This window comes from Hibiscus syriacus, unplaced genomic scaffold (assembly GCF_006381635.1).
Source record: "Hibiscus syriacus cultivar Baekdansim isolate YM2019G1 unplaced genomic scaffold, ASM638163v2 tig00116997_pilon, whole genome shotgun sequence".
NCBI classification, from domain to species: Eukaryota; Viridiplantae; Streptophyta; class Magnoliopsida; order Malvales; family Malvaceae; genus Hibiscus; species Hibiscus syriacus.
In genome coordinates, this window is record NW_024063513.1 from 4614530 (window position 1) to 4633504 (window position 18975).

The following is an 18975-nucleotide window of genomic DNA, read 5'->3' on the forward strand; positions in this document are numbered from 1 at the left end:
ACATATCTCATGTAGTGTTATTGGAAATACTTTTTCTCATATAAGAAATTGAATATCTTCAAACTAGGCGAATGCATCCAAAATATTACAGCTAAAATGTGGTGTATTTAGAATATTTAAAACCCAAAAAGGGGGTGAAAATAGTACAAAGTGAGCTTTAAGAGTTGGAAAAGATTAAATAATTGAAACAGGACGAGCAGCCTTACAATATTGTACCTCTCGATGGACAGACGAAAGAAGAAAGAAGGACGAGCGAGTTCGGCCACGTTTGATTTGTCAAAACCCTGAACTGATAATACAAACAAATCTAATAATGGAACTCACATTGAAATTGATTTCTTTTATATTCTGTCAAAAAGAGAGACTCTGCTTTGTTAAAGCCCGTTATTGCTTTGCCCTTTGTTTACAGGCTAAGGAAACTCCTTCATGCGTTCAAAGTCATCGGCCTGCTTCAACCTCCCAAGGACAGCCTTGGATTTTCCTCTTTTTTTTTTGGTGAACTGCTTAATTAAACAAAAGTTTAGGATGATATATGCATAAAGTTGGGGGGTATATGTGGAAACAAAAGCAGCCACTCCATACCTTGCTTCACATTTGGCTTTCTTTCCAAACGTAAGTGTTTTTCAACTCATTATTTGTTTATTCGGCCAAATATAAAGTAACGCATTTGGCAAAATGTTTATATTATGGATTCCCTTTAAAAAGCATTGATTTCATTATTATGTAATATTTAATTAATAAAAAACAGTTATATCTTAGTATTTTTAATGTACAAATATATATTGGTATAAATTGTTAATTATATTTGGTGTTACAAATTAAATTATTGAAGAAGTTATATAAAATTTTAGTAATGAAATGGATTAAAGTTATTTAAGATTTTAGTTTTAAGTAGATAATTTTTCATAAAAATTTACCGTTTATTTTTTAAAATTTATATTTTATATATACTATATTTTTTGGAAATTTTATGATCGTATGTTGTAGTCGATGCGAGCAAAATCTTAACAGGTGTGTTATAAAACAATGTGTTCACTTTTTTTTTGGCTTAAACTAAAAAAATTAGCTAAATTATACCTTTTTTTGTCAAAATAAGTTCCTAAACTATGATTTTTTTGCTTTAAGTCCCTAAACTGTTTTTTTATCAAAGGAATTACCTAATTTTGTGTGTAGTGTTTACATCTTATTGGCCGAAAACTATTTTTTAACTGAAGTTTAAGTATTTAGTTTGACCAAAAAAAATAGTTTTAGTACTTAAAGAAGGTTTTTTAAGGGTAAACTATAAATTTAGTACTTAGACTATCAGTTTTGGTCTATTTTAGTATCTAAACTTTCAATTTTTTCAAAACTATACCTAACGTTTAGTTTTTGTTTCGTTTTAGTATCCTACAGTTAAAAACTTAACACGATTAGTACCTAAACTATCAGTTTTGATCTATTTTTAGTACCTCAATTTTTCTTCTTCAAAATTTAACATTAAATTTTGAACAGGGGTACTAAAATAAAACAAAAACTAAAGTTTTTAACGGCGAGTACTAAAATAAAACAAAAACTAAACTTTAAATATAGTTTAAAAAATTAATGTTTAATTACTAAAATGGACAAAAACTGATAATTTACTTATTTAACGTGTCATTTATTTATTTTATCTAATTAACATAGACCTTTAAGTGTCAAATAAATATACTATTTAATTTTATTCTTATTTTTATCAAAATGATGATACACAAATAATTCTTAGAACCCATTGATTTGCCCGTAGGGTGTGTTTGGTTCGTCGAAAAGATTATTACCAATGGAACGATATTTTCTGGAATTGTATTCTCATGTTTGGTTCACAGAAAAAATTATCACCAGGTAATAACTTATTACTAATAGTAGCATTTTTGGGTTAAAATGGTGGGAATGTCAGTATCTCCAAATTCTTAGGTAATGAACAATTCTCAACACTTAAGACAAAAATACCCCTAAAATAATAATTTTTTTTCATATGGATCATTCTCAATTCTTATCCTTTATGCTTTACTCAAAATTATAAACTTAATAAAATAATATACAAAGAATTTAATTTAATAAAATATTAATAAAATTTGAGTAGTTAAAATTATTTCTATTTTAATATTTAGTATATTAATTATTTCATAATTTTATGAGGTGAAAATATTATTATTGTAAAAATTTAATTATTTAAGATAATATTTAATTTTGAGTTATTAAAAAATAAATCTTATATATTAAAAAATAATATAGTTGTCCACTCGAGATCATAATATTATTTTTCATATTATATTATATTTTATATAAATAAATATGATACTTATAAAAATTATTTAAAATTATAAGTTTGATATACTAATTATATTAATTATATGTTAAATGTATTTTTTCTTTAAACTTAGATAGCGTAATAATTAAAATATTTTATAATTTTTTATTCAAATATTTATAATTTAATATTAAAATTTTACTTGTTAAAAATATATCTCACAAAGATAATTTGGTAAAATATGCATCCAAATAATCTTATATTCTTCTAACCAAATTTTGTGATCTTATATTTCTGCTAAACAAACCAAACCAAACCAAACAAAGAAATACAACATTCTCAGAGTAATGTTACATTCCAATAATTTTATTTCTAAAAATAATATTATATTTCGTGAACCAAATACATGTACTTTTCAGCCCGCCACACAATTATTGCCAGTTCCGTTGAATAAAGCAAATATGCTTTGTAAAGGAACTTAAACCATAAAAGTAACGAAAACATCATCCATACAAGGTGAACCCTTTGGTTATTGCGTAAAAAATTATTTAAAAGTTCTAGTTGTTAATAGCTATTTTTTTAAGATTTCTTGCGTTGATAAAATTATTAATGAGTAAATTATATAATTTTATGATTATATTAATTGATTATTAGGTATAATTATTGTAATTATATTTATATATATTATTAATAAACGTTCTGATAAAATTAATATCATTAATTAATCTCGTCATAATTTATTCAAAAATTATTAAAATGTTTTTGTTTAAAATTATTATTATAAAATATTTTAATAATTTTATACTTTACGGGTCATAATTAAATAAAACAATTAAAATATATTATTCAAAGAATTGAACAAGTGTATAAATATATTGACATACATAATTTTATCATTTCACTAATAATTTTTTAAAGTATATTATATAAATATAAAAATTCACTTCATTCAAATTATAAAATATCACATATAGTTAAAAGGCTTGTAAAATAAAAAAAATCATGTATTAGAATAAATGAAAAGAGGTGATGGCCGTAATAAAACCTACGCTGTACCCACGTTTAAGCAAGCTGAGTATTTGCTTTGGTTCTCTTCCCCTTTATATACCCCTTCTCTCCTCTTCCCCTCAAACCCAAACAACAACCAATTTCCTCTTCTCTCAAAAGCCACAAAGAGAGAAAAATAGAGAGATTAGTAAAGGCAAAGGCGAAAGAAAATGGAACAAAATACACCAGCGACGGCCAAAAGAGTATGGAGCATTGTAAAAACAGTCCTCTTCATGATAAGAAGAGGAATTGTATCCAAGAGAAAACTCATGGTTGATCTCAACATGATGCTCAAACGTGGCAAGATCGCCGGTGCCAAAGCCATCGACAACCTCATGTTCCACCACCACCACAACAACAACCGCCAGGTCTCAACATCTTCCACGGCGGCCAATGAGTACGAGTTCAGCTGCAGCAACACCCCGAATTACACCTTCCCTTTCAACCTCGCCGCCAAGAAGAAGAACAGCATTAACAACTACTATCATCATTTCTTCACCTGCATCCACGCGCCTCCTACCCCGGACGACGACATGGCCACCATGAACGCCGTTAAGGCTGCCTTGGAGATGCTCAACAAGAACGATAGCTACAACAACGTGGTCGCCTCTTCTCCTATGTTGCCAGGGTTCGGACAAACCCCGTTGGCGAGGCAACTCAGAATAACAGACTCGCCTTTTCCTTTAAGGGACGCGGATGAAGAAAATGACTGCGTCGACAAGGCCGCCGAGGATTTCATCAACAGGTTTTACAAGGATTTGAAGCAGCAAAATAAGTGAATTATAAAGGGAGCTCCTTCTGCTATGTGGTTTATGATTATTTTCCCGATTAGATTTTTATATATGGGTGATTAAATTTTTGGGATTTTATTTATGTAATTGATATCAACAAATAAAAGAAAATTTACGTGAAAACTACTATCACCGACAAATATTTTCTGACTAATGTATGTTAATCAGTTGGTCCTGTATATTGGCTCCTGAATTCAAACTCATGGCATGCCAAGGAAATTTTTGTCACCAGAAACAAGTATTTGTTCAAAGTGAAACTTTTTGCATGAATACAGTAGAAGACTTCCTTTTTTCTGCCTTATTTACATTGTTATCTATATATCTTGTATCTAACATAAACATTATGATTTGTTATTTGGCTTCAAGTTCACATGAAAAACATAACCATAAGAAAAGAATATCGCTTCATTACTTGGCTCTCCAACATCACAATTCCTCGTTTTCTACGTATCCCTTTTTTGCTTAACAAAGTAATAAGATCCCTATTTGGATTGTCAAGACCCATTTTTCATAGAAGCGTCGCTAAGTTTTCCCGAGAATATTTACAGCGACGATTGAGTTTTAGGCCATTAACAAATTAATTTCAACCTAAAAGATTGAAGATCAATTACTGCACCTTGATACTAAAAACAACATTGGAGAAATTTGGTAAATAACGCATCTGTCAAAGTCTTCCTATCAAGTATTCAAAAGGAAGCCAAATCTTTTGCGAAATTTACCATTGAATATGATCTTTATATATTACAAATTCTTAGATTATAATTTATGTTGGTAATGCTAATGATTTAGTTCATTAAAAAATGTAATTTAGTTCATCAAATTTTAGTTTGATTGAGATGATAACCATAAAGGGAGTACAATTGTACGGAGGACAGGTAGGGGGTATTTGTTCCCGTTATTTTATATGTCATGTACTCATGTTAATAATTTAATGTAGGTTTAATATAAAATTAAGTGTCTAAACTACGTATTAAAAAATATTTTAGTGTATAATTTTTTTTTTCGTTTAAAATAGGTATTTAACGTTTTCTCCATTATACTTTTAGGTGTCCGGACGTCAATCGCCATTAAATTTGGTCGTTAAGCAACACGTGTTACATTCTAATAATTTTAAAAATTTTATTTAAAATAAAAAATATTTTTTTATTTTTAAAAAACCTATTTTTTTAAAAATCTTAGAAAACTTAAACTTTTAAAACTTTAATTTTAATATGTTTGCCACCGTCGATCGCCACCAACGTTGTCAATTGACCATACACTCAACTGCGTGTGACCAACCAACCACCACGACCAAAAGCCCCATACTTTCACAATCAATAAAACACCAAAAAAAATGGTGTAATTGAAGATTTTTGTTTTAGGGTTTTGAACCCATAAAAATCCCTTAGATCGATCGTGGTAATCGACTGTTTGATCGGATGTGGTGATAGGTTGTTTGCCGTTTGGTCGGCCGTGGCAGGGGAGGGAAACGCGGGGGGAGGCGACGACACTATTTTGTTATTTTTTTAATTTTTAATATAAAATATTTTAAAAAAATAAAAAATACCAGAACATGACATACCTCTTAACGGGGATTTTTAACGGCAATTAACGTCTGGACACCTAAAATAGTAAGAAGAAAACGTTATGCACCTATTTTAAGCGAAAAATTCTTTAGACACAAAAACATTTTTCGAAGCAAATTTCATGCACTTATTTTTGTATTAAGGCTTTAATATAATATTTATACTCACACTTTTTTCTCTTATAAATTAAATAATGTTAAACACTTAAATATATTTAATTTTATATTTTCTTATATATTATACTGATAATATATTATACTATACTGGTCCCACTCGTATCGGAATGGATGCTTTGTGAAATTAAAATTAGTATGGAGAGTCGTGGCCCAATTTTTGTTATATTTTTAGGTATCGTAAAAAGCAAAGTCCCGAAAACAACCCAAAACGAAAAAAAGAAGAAAGGGACAGTGGGGGTGAAAGGCTGCCACTGCTCCATTATTATTGAACTCCACAGACCCCCTCCCCACTTTTTTTTTCCAGTTTAATTCCTAGTACATTTTAATTATTGATATAATAAAATAATATGTATTTAACGTTTTATTATAATTTATTTGATAGAAACGAGATAATCTATCTTAAAATTAAACTATAATAATTATTACAAAGAACTTATCTTGAAAAGTTTGGTTAATGCTGGATTTTAAAATAGTCATTATAAATAAATAAACAAAATTGGATTTCAATTTGCGTTAGAATAGGTACCCTTTTTTCAAACCCAAGAAATTTAAGAGTAGTTGAAAGCCAACGTTATCTAGAATATGAGAATCCTTCATGCTTAAGTTGGCAAACAAAATTTATACCGACTTGTCTCTTGTTTATTTATTTGATTGAAAACTCACAATATTAGCTGTTTTGCTAAATTTAAAACGTAAATCTATGACGCTTATGTCGATAAAGTAATTTCTTTTCGATTGTATTTTCTTTAAATTATATATACAAGGATATGGTTCATTTACACCGTATAAAATTATAATTAATAAGTATTAAATCAATCAAAATTAACATCATCCTTTCGTTTTTTTCATTTTACATATAAAAATGTGAGAGTTGTTAATTATTTATTCTGGTTCGTTAAATAATTATACTTTTATGTAAAACTAATAAATTAGGAGTAGATCATAAATTCTTTTTTATTTGCAAAAACATAGAATTGTAATCTACAAATGATCATGAACTACTTTGGTTTGTTTTCTTTCATAATATTTTTGTGACTAGTCAAGAAAAGAAGAGCTACGGATTCTCCAAACTTCAATTATTTTGTCTTGTATTTTGACTGATTAATGAACTTTAAAGCATAATCCACCACCGTCTCAATTTATTAAATACCAAAATAGTAGATACGGTGTAAGGATATACCTTTGGTTTGAAGGGACTTATGGATTAGCATCGATTTGTTCCTTTTCCTCCTTTGCCCAATATAATTCAGAATCTTGTAATCTTATCCATTTCAGGGGCAGACAAAAATAAGTTTATTGAGCACGATTACTTTTAAAGCATCGGAATGAGGGAGTGGAGCGGGCTAGTGGTCTAGTATAATTGTATCCACTTTGACTTGTAAATTTATAATATGCTCCAAGTCTTAATACTATCCGTGCATTTTGAATTTAATCTCTCTATTTTTATTTTTCAATTGCACAGCCTCAAGTTATTACATGGACTCCACGTTAATATTTGTTTGTTTCTTCAAAATGTTACATCAATAAATTTAATAAAACATTTAGTGATAAAAAGAAAAGGGACTGACTTTGGAATACGATTTGGGCACGGGCGCCCAATTAAATTTAAGGCCCGAGTGGCAACTGCATACACCTTTGTGAAAGATTGAGGGAACCGGCAGTTATTGATCATTGGACTCAAAAGGCAAAACAGAATACAAAAATTTACCAAAACGCCCAACTTGGGGGATAGATGACGATGAGTGTTTCTTAGTATAACTTGTTCATCCTCTTCACTCTGATCATCATCATCATTAGCATTACATTTTGTTGATGAGGGACGGATCATGATGTAGCACCTCCATAGAATAAGGACTCTAGAGGTATATAACAATCCATCCCACCACTCATAGAGAATTGTGAAAACTACGAAAACATCGACATCAATGACTGCGATCTATACTGAGCTGGAAGTGTCTGTGTCTGTGGTGAAGCACAACATGCTAAATAAGCAGCATATGAAGCCCACACTGGACCTATAAGCATGATAATATAATATTAGCTAGGAGGTGTCATAAAATCCCGTGGTGGCGTTTGAATCGGCTGCGGTGCTATCTGACACGGTTGCGGTGTCATTTGAACCGACGATGTTCCCATGTATAATGGCGAGCTGGGAATATAAACTGGTGTAGACGCTGGCTGCTGTAATGGTTCCGGTGTTATAGCTGAGGACAAGTCGAAAGAGTCTGCTCTCCGTCTACGAGTCGGAGGACGATGATACTATAATGGTGGATGTTTTTCTCGACGCCGATGAATGCTCTCGCCTCGTGCTTTCTCGAAAAGTAAGAATGACTTATCATTCATGTTGAACCACTGATAATAATCAACCACAACCGAATAATGATCCATATAAATCGGCTCCCTGGGGGGAATGCGTCCACGTAGACCCTCCCAGATCATTATCCACTCGCCGTGCTTCATCAGCCAGTTGACATCCTTTTTTGCCCTGTCTATCGATGTTATGCATATTGTCGAGTTTCCTAGGTGCTTCAGGAATATATTGTATGAAACTAAATTGGCGGAGTACGCGATCAATAGGATACCACTCAACAATAGCGTAACATATCAGAGGGATCACCGTCATCCATACATCTAATGAGCTACTCAAGTGAGATGGGATGTAAAACCTCATTTATTCATTAAAATAAGGAGGCTATTGAAACTAAAACAAATATATATATAATATTATAATTATATAACGATAACTAAAGATAAATAATAAAATTTAAAGACATGCCTATGTACCAACATTTTGATCAATGAGTAACCGAATTTCTTCCAATTCGTCTGGTATATCACGATGATTTTTCATTGTACATGACCACTTATTCAATGTAAAAAATATTTCATTATATACTCACAAAAAAATTATTTATATATGAACTTAGTATTGAAATTACCTCAACAATAACAGGATGACTAACGAGTTATTCATGATTGGACATAAAAAGGGCATGCAATACCACGTCTATGACTGGAGAAGAATGAGACATCTGCCGATAGTATTTTTCAGATAATCAGTTGACTGATACATTTCTCTATACAGAAATGCTAAAACTGCAGAACTCTAACTGAGTGCACTGATAACATGAAAATCTTCGAGGTGACGCAATCACATACAATGAATTTGGTTGCGAGATTTGTCGGGCATCAAGATCCCTCCTATGAATTGTAATATACAACCTCGAGTAAATATTTTAGCTTGTTCCTCGGAACAATCTTCACTCAAATGTTGAAAATTTGTTTCCAACAATGATAAAAGTATTCAACCACCGTTGAAATTAGTTGGGACACCTCCAAGATACTCATGACATAAGGAATACTAATCATCATCCGCTACACCATAAATAATATCCCCATCATCTACCAGAAGCCCCAAATATATAGAAACATCCTCCAACGTAATAATACACTCCCCACACGGAAGATAGAATGTGTGTGTCTCTTGTTTTCACCTCTCAATCAGTGCAGAAATAAGGTCAGGTTCAAGTTTACAGTGCCCTTCATATTTCGCTATGTAACCGAATCCAGTTTCGGTTAAATACGACCAGGCACAACGAGGTATCTCTAACTTAGCATTACGTATAAATAAATCTAATATACGATCATTTCCCTAATTAAATAAATAATATACATATTAAAATATAAATTAATACTGAAAAAATCAAATAAATAAAACATTCACAATAATTAAAATAATACAATTTAAATTTGTCACTGTATCAACAAAATGACTTGTGATATGATTCTCATCTAAACACAACAATCCATTTTCCATTTTATAACAATAAAAAGCAAAAAGTAATACAAAAATAATACAATAAAATATAATAACATAATAAACTATTGAATAATTATAATATAATAAAAAATCTTACTTTCTAAAAACTATAACAAAATTTATTTAAAACTTGATAGAAGAAAGAAAAGAGTATTTTTGATGTGGTTTGTACGAGGGGGAATTTATAGGGGAAGAGAGATGGACGATTGAGCGATATTAAAGGTTGGTAGATGGTATTTATGTAGATGGTGTGGGCTCTATAACGCTTCTTTCTGTAGCTGTAAGAATTTTTCGCGAATGCTCGGGGACGTACCTTCCCAACATGACACCACATCAAATAAAATCATGGAAGGAACTGTTCCTGTAATGCACCTTCCTTCCACGTATGCAAGTCACGCTCCTTGTTATCACTCTGTCGTAAATATATTAGATCAATAATATTAGAAGAAAATGTGCTTCTAGATAATACTATATAATTAAGGTGATTTTGGTTAAAAACGCCTCCATTTTGATCATATAATTGAAAAATAAAAGCCAATCTCTTCACTTTCTTTGTGTACACAACAGATCTGGACAACTTTCAATATCACCGAATCTCCGAAATTTATTTCTTTCTTCTATTCGTCGGTTTTTTTGTCCAATTCCTTCTTTAATCCCATACACCTAATAATAATTATAATAATTCCTCAAAGTTTCTATTTTCGTCCCCCCCCAGTGAAAATTGGTGTAATTCGGGGTATCATTGAGTGATTGTTGGGAGAAGAAGAGAAGAGTGAATTCGGTCTTTGAGTTTTGTTTTCGAGTGACGAGGAACGCGGGAGGAGAAGAGTGAACGATGCCGGAACTGCGTAGCGGAACACGCAGGGCCGAGCAGCAGCACAGAAGCAACAACATCAGCAGCTGCCGAATCCGATCGAGGTGGGGGAAGCTACTGCGACGCGGACTAGGCGGCGGAGGAGGGCGGTAGAAGATGCGGCCGCAGCAGCAGTAGCTGCACCACTGAAAAACGGTAACAACGGCGACGGGGAGAATAAGAATAAAAAACAGCGGGCGCAAGGGGTCAATGAGAAGTTAGTCGTCGCGGCGGGTGGAGAAGAGGCAGTTAGGGAAGAGGAGAAGAATAATGAGAACAGAGATTTAGAGGAAGCGAAGGAAGTGGAAGTTGCGGAGAAGCCAATGGACGAGTTCAATAGCGGAGGGCGGAGCTAAGACAAGGGAGATCCTGGAGAGGATGAAGGAAGTACCGCACCGCTACCTGAGAAGGTTCGAGATTTCCTTAAAAATTCCGGCTTTATGGTTTTATATTACGAAATTAGCTTGCATCATATTGCTTTCAAGTTGGTAGGTTAAATTCATTATGGTTACTATTTACTACAAGATACTTCTGATTTCAGTATTGTTTTAATAAACCTTGAATCTGATTTGATTTTCTTTGTAATCTAGACTTACATGGACGGTCCCAACTTCCATTTTCTTTCAGCATTGTCAGTGTCCAGCATCTTCTGGCCGGATATCTGTATATACAAGAAAAAGATTGCCACATTGTTGATACGCATAACTGTGAAATTTTAGTGTTCAGAGTGTATCATTTTGCATTCGTGAAAAAGAAGATGTTATTGTGTAATATATATTTATACATTTCTGGAAATTAGTGGACTTACAATGGTAGAGTGCGTGGAGACAAGCATTTGTTAAAACAAGTCATGTTTTTAAGATTTCACAATGATTTAAAACCATTTATTTAAAACATTTGTTCAAACTACTGATTTAAAACAAGTCACTGTATAATAACCTGAAAAACTACTGATTTTCTTTATTCTGCGCGATCGTTTTGATTAATGGCGATTGGCATGCTGATAGAGGGTTGTGTGTGTGCTGGCTTTGCAACTGGGGTATGGAGCAAGTATGCATCTTTGGTTGTTCAATGTTTTTATGTTTTATGCTATAATGCCACTATGAACACTATATTTGCACTTTGTTTCATTTATGCTTCATCATTTTTTTCAAGTCCTTAAAGAAAATCTTATAATCTTCTGCTAATAAGTCAATAATAAAAACGATTTCCTCATTCTCTACTATATTGGTTTGACTACTAGCATTTTTGCTTTTATTGTGCTCTTTTTAGGATTACATCTTCTGTAAGACTAATAAGAGCAAAGCGAAAGTTGTTTTTGACAGTTTTTACTTTCTACTGTGTCTTCTGTTGTCTTTTCCTCCTGCTTTTACTGCATTTATATCTCAAGTTTACATAGGGATCTACAATTTCTAGAAACAAGATTTTGTTTGAACCTTTTGTTTCAGAATGTCTTCTAAAAGTTTGTTTTTTTATTTACATTGCTGCAGATTCAGGTTGGGGGGGTCCCCTTGGTATAGTATTGAAAGGAAGTTGGACAAGGGTGGTTTTGGACATGTCTATGTTGGTAGGTGTGTTTCGGCTACGAATACAATTGATAGAAATGGTTCTGGGGCTTTAGAGGTGTGTTATTGTTTCATTTTTAATAAACATGGCTTTTGATCTTCTTTGACAATAACAAAGAGTGTGATCTTAAAACTCTTATGTGTCATGTTTTAGGTTGCCTTGAAATTTGAGCAGAGAACCAGCAAAGGATGTAACTGTGGACCGCCATCTGAGTGGCAAGTTTACAAGTAAGTTCAGTTGCATTTCTTATATATATTTAATTATATTTGCAATTATTTACTCATTTTTCATTGGCCATTGGTGCAGCACTCTTGCTGGAAGTCATGGTATACCTCGAGTTCGCTATAAGGGCAGCCAAGGTGACTATTATGTGATAGTACGTGTTTATTCTACTCTCTTGTTATTCTTTTTCCTTTGCAATCTGTACTGCTTTTGCTATTTAGGCATTGAATGGCTTTCTTCTTCAAACCCTTATGCAGGTTATGGACATGCTTGGTCCAAGCCTGTGGGACGTTTGGAATAATAACTCTCATACGTGAGTCCTAGTAAACTAAGATATATTCTTTAATTGCTTACCAGCTAGTATATTTAATCTTCTTCTTCTTCCCTTTCTTTAATTGCTTAATTAAAAAATGCTCTTACCTACAGAATGTCCATAGAAATGGTTGCTTGAATTGCTATTGAAGCAATATCCATATTGGAGAAGATGCACTCTAGAGGGTAAGCTATTAAATCTCTGAAACCCCCTAGCCTTTTTTTGGGTCTGAAAGCATTGCACCCCCTATCCCTCCCCTGGGATTGTTCTATGGCTTAGCAAGAGAGTTTCTCTGGCTCTCTAATGACTAAATCTATCTTATAAAAGCTAAAAATCTTAGTTCTTAACTTGATCATATCTTGCTTCTGTTAACTTATTAATAGTTTTTTTTTTCTGGTGCTTCGGGCAGCTATGTGCATGGAGATGTAAAGACCGATAATTTTCTTTTAGGTCCTGTGGGAACTCCCGATTAAAAAAAATTATTTCTTGTAGATCTTGGATTAGGTAATTTGTAATATCATTTATTTCGTTAAGTAATCCTGGATAAATTAGTACCTCGTCAATCCTAACCTGTTTTGACAAACAGCATCTAGGTGGCGAGATCATTCAATGGGTTTGCATGTTGAATATGACCAGAGGCCAGATGTTTTTAGGTACTACAACTGCTATCATGATTGTTATAAGATGTTGATGTAAAACCGCTTGGCTACCTTATGTAAATGAGCACTTTTGTCCTTTAGGGGAACAGTCCGGTATGCCAGTGTGCACACTCATTTAGGGAGAACGTGTAGCAGGAGAGATGATCTAGAATCTCTTGCATATACACTTATTTTCCTTCTTTGAGGTCATTTACCTTGGCAAGGATACCAGGTTGTTCCTTCAATACTATCAAATTTCTTAACTCGAATTATCTAGTTTGCATTTCGTCATGCGAATAATCTTTTACTATTATTGTTTAACATGATGCCAGGGAGAGAATAAAGGCTTCCTTGTATACAAGAAGAAGACGTCAACATCTCCAGAGGCCTTGTGTTGCTTCTGTCCTGCTCCTTTCAAACATTTTGTTGAACATGTGGTCAACTTGAAGTTTGATGAAGAACCTAATTACGCAAAATATCTCTCTCTTTGATGGGATTGTTGGCCCAAATCCTGATATCCGTCCAATTAACACAGAATGTGCACTGGAGGGAATGAAGATGGTTTATTTATTAGCTGTGTAGCTTCCTGTCAAAATCTATGGGCCCTTATAATGGATTCTGGGACTAGATTCTCTGCACAAGTTTATGAACTCTCACCATAATTTCCTTCATAAGGTACATATTTTCTGCTGATATGGTGCAATTCTCTAGCTTTAGTTTGTTTATTATACTTTTTGTTATCTGCCGTTTGTATTCCGGTAGTTAATGGTTATTCTGAATTTAGATTCTAGCATTGGTTGATTTGTTTTGTTTTGTTGTGTCTGAAGGAATGGATAATGGAGCAGTGGGAGAACTATTATATTAGCACTATAGCAGGGGCTACGAATGGGGGATCCTTGGTAGTAATGTCAAAAGGTAGGTATGCAGGGATCCAGTATCTTATTTTCTTCGTCAAATCTCTTTGGCTTCCGCTTGCTTAGCTTTGATTTGTTGTATTCAAGTACTTCATATTTTCAGCAGTCATAAAGTGAGTGAGTCCTTTCCTTTCAAGTGGATTGACAAAAAATGGAGAGAGGGTTTCTATGTCACCTCTATGGTCACCTCTGATAGCAGATGGGGGGTCGTAATGTCCCGTGGTGCTGGATTTTCTGATCAGGTGATCGTTATTTTACTTGGCATTTTATCCAACTGCATTCTGTAAAAGAAGTGTTCATGACTAGTGTTTTTTTATTTTGTTCCAGGTTGAACTAGACTTCCTTTATCTTAGTGAAGGAATCCATCAACGGTGGGATTGTGGATATCAATTAACAGCTACTGCAGCAACTTGGGACCAGGCTGCTTTTGTTCTTAGTGTGCCAAGGAGGCGGCCCGCAGATGAGACACAAGAAGCTCTCAGAACTTCGGCATTTCCTAGCATGCTATGTCACACTAATTTCACACTCTCTTAAAGTTTCTCGATTGATCTTGCAGGATAAGTGGGCAAAAAATCTATACATAGCTTCTGTCTGTTATGGGCGAACGGTTTCATAAGCTTTCCCATTCTTTCGTCGAGGTCTTGCTGGAGACATTGCTGAAGATATGGGTGTGTCAAAACCCTGCAACTGTTCATATGGTAAAAGCTGGAACTCTCGGCCCTTTGAATTTGCTTGCTCTCTTTAGGGTTAGAGAAATTTTGACCAATAAGGGCTTTTTCTTAATTTATTGTAACTACAGTATAGAAGCTTCTAATTGAAGGTGTCCTCCATTCTATTGTTTGGAATGTTCGACTGCTGTCTCCAAAAGGCTCAAAATGATGGATCTTATTAAGTATGTATAGTCTCGATTATTAGGCACTTTAGTTTAGAGCAGATTCTAATGACAAGTTTCTCATAATTATTTAATTAGGTTTTCTTGATCCCTAGTAGTATTCAGTAACATTTTTCAAGTGTGATAAAAAAGTTTGTTGTCTTAACCTCTTCACTGGACCATTTTCATGGCCCGAGCAGTGGCGGAGGAAGTTGGGAATTGGTTTTTTGGTCATGGAGTTGGAGGTGACAATGCCATTAAAATTTTAAATTGTAACAACTACATGTACATGGTGATTATGAAAGATTGAAACCTGAAATGAATTTTCTTTTATTCTTTGATAAATGTTAAACATTAACTATTTAACTGTGTTCAGAGAAGAGAAAAAATGGATTTGATGTTCAATTTATTATAGGGTTACTTGTTGGGAAGGTAAGCTTCAATGTGATATTTATACTCTGCTGCATTATTGTAACTTGAAGATGAAATGGACTTTGTTACTTATTCTAAAAAAAGATAGAGATGTGCATGAATATACGTACAACGTATGTGTAACAATTGCAAAATCACTTTGTAGTTATCTGTATGAACTACCGAAGATTCTGTCGCTTAAACCGTATAGAAATTGCACAGAAATTCAAATGGCAATGATAAGCATTTTCAAGTGCCTAATATATGAATTGAATTCTAGTACCAGCTAGTTATCAATCACAATCGGTACCTACCAGGGTGATTTTTTCTCTTGCTTTTTCGTTCTAGAAAATGACAGACATAGTATGAATTTTCTTGATGTGAATTGTATGGACCTGATTGAAGTTTAGACATTTTGGGTGTGGATTTGATGGTACGAATCGTGTCAAAAAATTAAGATGAGAAGTTTCCAGCGGTTAAACTTAACCAGGTCATCTCCAATTTATGGTTCCCTGATGTCCAAGAAATTAGTTATCTAAGTGGAGCAAGCACATAAATGCAGGCAGTAGGTTTGCTTTCTTTTTCAATTCCATTTCCATGGCCAACTATAGCAGATGTCCCCAGCGTGTCATCTGTGTCCTTGCATTCTTAGTACTTGATGTGAGCCACAATCAGCAGTGCTGGTTAAAGTCAAGTTAATGACTTCATTGCAGATCAACGCTGAGTTTGTTGTAATAATATCAATGATGATGCAATGACATTTGTTGGTGACAAGTGCCTGATGCAACGAAATCACCCATTTCTTTTATCCTGCAAGCGAATAAGATACATAGGCAAAGCTACTTTCATCTCACCAACTACTTGTTGATCCCATAAATTTCATGTTCACACTATAAATGGTGCTCTCACCTAACCAAACGTGAATTTCCATTTTCCCCCATTATCCAACCTAATATGTTTACACTTTTGATTTCGGTACAAAACTAAGATCCTTTTATGGCCGACTATTTCCTCCTTTTAAAACGAATAATTTATAATCTTAGTTAATTGAATGATTTCTTTTACCAAAAAAATTTCAATCAAAATTTTATTCTCGTAATAATTACTGCAAACCAAATGGAGTTAATTGATTAGAAACTAATATTTAAATTAATTGGCATGTGCGAAATTAATGTAGACACGAAAGACAAAGCGCAACACATTAGTAAGCTGAAGGTTGACGGCTCTTTATCCCTGTCAACGTTCTTGCTTGGAACCATGCCAGTTGAAAGTTTTGACTTTCAACCCCTAAAACCTGCTGCTCATTTGGTCGCACCAATTGCTTAAAGGGAGAAAATAAGTGGTCCCGATGTCTGACAAATTCATCTAAAAATCTCAAAGTCCAAATGGTCATAAATTAACTGTGAAATAATTAAATTTGGTTAGCCACCTAATAAAGACTCGATGATTAACCCAACAAGGAACTACTTAAATCTTGAGAGTCAAACAATATGAACGATTAATCTTACTGCAATTGACTTGTAAATATGGGGGTTGTTGGAGATTAGAATTAGTGCTTGCGGTGTACCCACTCACGTACTTTTGCTCTCAATTTCCTCATCATTTACCCTTTGTCACTCCATTGTCAACAATCCGTTTAAAACAAAATTGGTTTTTATTTGAAAGTGGATTTGATATATTAGCCAAATAGTCGTTGGGAACTTGAAAGTTTGTGTTTGGGTCTAGATAAATTATAAAATTTTAAGAGGTGAAACTTAAAGAAAAAGTGTTGATAGGAGTTTAAAATGTAAAGTTTTCATTGATTAAGGGCCATAAGGATTTATATTGAGATTTTTGAAAAGACCAATCTTTTCAATTTATCAAACTTTGGAAGAGGATCTACAAATAGCAAGGTTAAAAATAGAATCAAAGATAATGTTTTAAAAGGTCTAAACTATAATTTTACCATTATATATATATATATTAAATTCTTAAGAGTGTCTTTGTGGTCTGTAAAAGAAATTAAGGGGCCATTAAGTATATCAAGTGTAATTAATCATTGGAAAACAATCCAAGTAATAAAATAAACATACGTAAATGAAGTGCTGGAAGCACTCAAACCAGATATTGTTGTTAATAAAGACTTTTTGAGCAAAGAGATAAAGGGGTTTATAATTTATAAGAAAGAAAGAATAAAGAAACAAAAAGGCTTTGAATCAAGGGTTTTAATGATATTACGAGCTATAACTACACGTCCAGCGCATACATTAAGAAGATGGCGCTCTCATACAGCTTACCTTAACACAAATATTGTCATTGAACTACACAAATATTGGTAAACTAAAAGTGAATTTAACAACCAAATCATTGGACTGTACTTGCTTATTTTTAGGGTGTGTTTGGTTGGGGGAATGGGAGATTCTGAAATCCACATTCTCCCGTTTGATTGGCTGGGAATGTCATTCCCGGTAAACTTACATTACCAATAGTAGATTTTTGAGGTATATTACCGGGAATGTCATTACCTCCCTTTTCTTAGGTATTGTTGGATTACCGATGTTTTGAATTAAAATGCCTTTAAATTTTTTTTCTTTCAAAAATATCCTTATTCTGTCATTGAATAATAAAAATTCTACGAAAGTTAAATTACAAATTTATCCTTAAACTATTTTAGATTTACAAAAGAAGTCTATAATTAAAATTTATATGAAGTTCAGGGGTTAAAATAAAATTTTCCCTTTCATTAAATCTTTTTATATTTTTAATTTTGTAAAAAAAATTATATAAATTTTTTAAAGAAAATATATAAATATTTTTCAACTTGTTAAAAAACAAATATATAATAAAGACAGTTTGGTCAAATATACATTCCAATAATCTTTTATTCCTTTAACCAAACACGGTAATCTTACATCCATGCTAAACCAATCAAACACAAAATACAACATTCTTTATTCATAAAAACAAAGTTTGTATTTAGTCTGAACCAATTAGCCACCTTAATCCTCTTGGACGTACCCATGACTGGCTTACACTTTTAGCACTCTTTATACATAGAAACAAACTTTATATTTATTTTCATTCAGTTATCAATTTTGTGTTTTTACGTGGATTAAAATTGATTTCGTTTTTTTAATCTGAAACAAAAAGTTGATTTTTACAATAAAATATAAATAATGATGCAGAGTCGAGCAATGTGGTTGAATAAGAGACCACGTTTCAAAGAACAATGAACAAACGAGGTCCTAATTCATCCTTCTTTATCACATGCCTCTTCTTCTCATCTTCCTTTCTTCATTCCAATGAAGAAGACCAACACACTTTCTTGGGTTAATTACTTAATAATTTTCTATGTAGCAATTGCCCAACTTGTTTGCTTTTAAAACAAATAAATAAAGTCGGTTCTAAAGTTTTCATATTTATATTATGCCTTATGAAACCAATAGGCGGGATTGCATTGGAATGTCATTAAATTGTAATTTTATTATTAAATCTTGTCATTTGTTACTTCTACTTTCAATCATGTTAACATGGAACAAAAAT

General features: G+C 32.8%; 1 protein-coding gene and 1 pseudogene across 1 annotated transcript; both read left to right on the plus strand.

The window, feature by feature from the left end:
• The first annotated feature begins 3410 nt into the window (after positions 1-3410).
• LOC120193872 lies at positions 3411-4222 on the plus strand. Its single transcript, XM_039196295.1, has one exon. The coding sequence runs from the start codon at positions 3484-3486 to the stop codon at positions 4090-4092; it is 609 nt and encodes a 202-aa protein (XP_039052226.1). The 5' UTR covers positions 3411-3483; the 3' UTR covers positions 4093-4222.
• A 6138-nt stretch (positions 4223-10360) lies between these two features.
• LOC120194351 lies at positions 10361-14314 on the plus strand (annotated as a pseudogene).
• The last annotated feature ends 4661 nt before the right edge of the window (positions 14315-18975 follow it).

Bases quoted from the DNA above. Each gene is read 5' to 3' on its own strand.
- LOC120193872 (XM_039196295.1), top strand. From the start codon at position 3,484: ATGGAACAAAATACACCAGCGACGGCCAAAAGAGTATGGAGCATTGTA.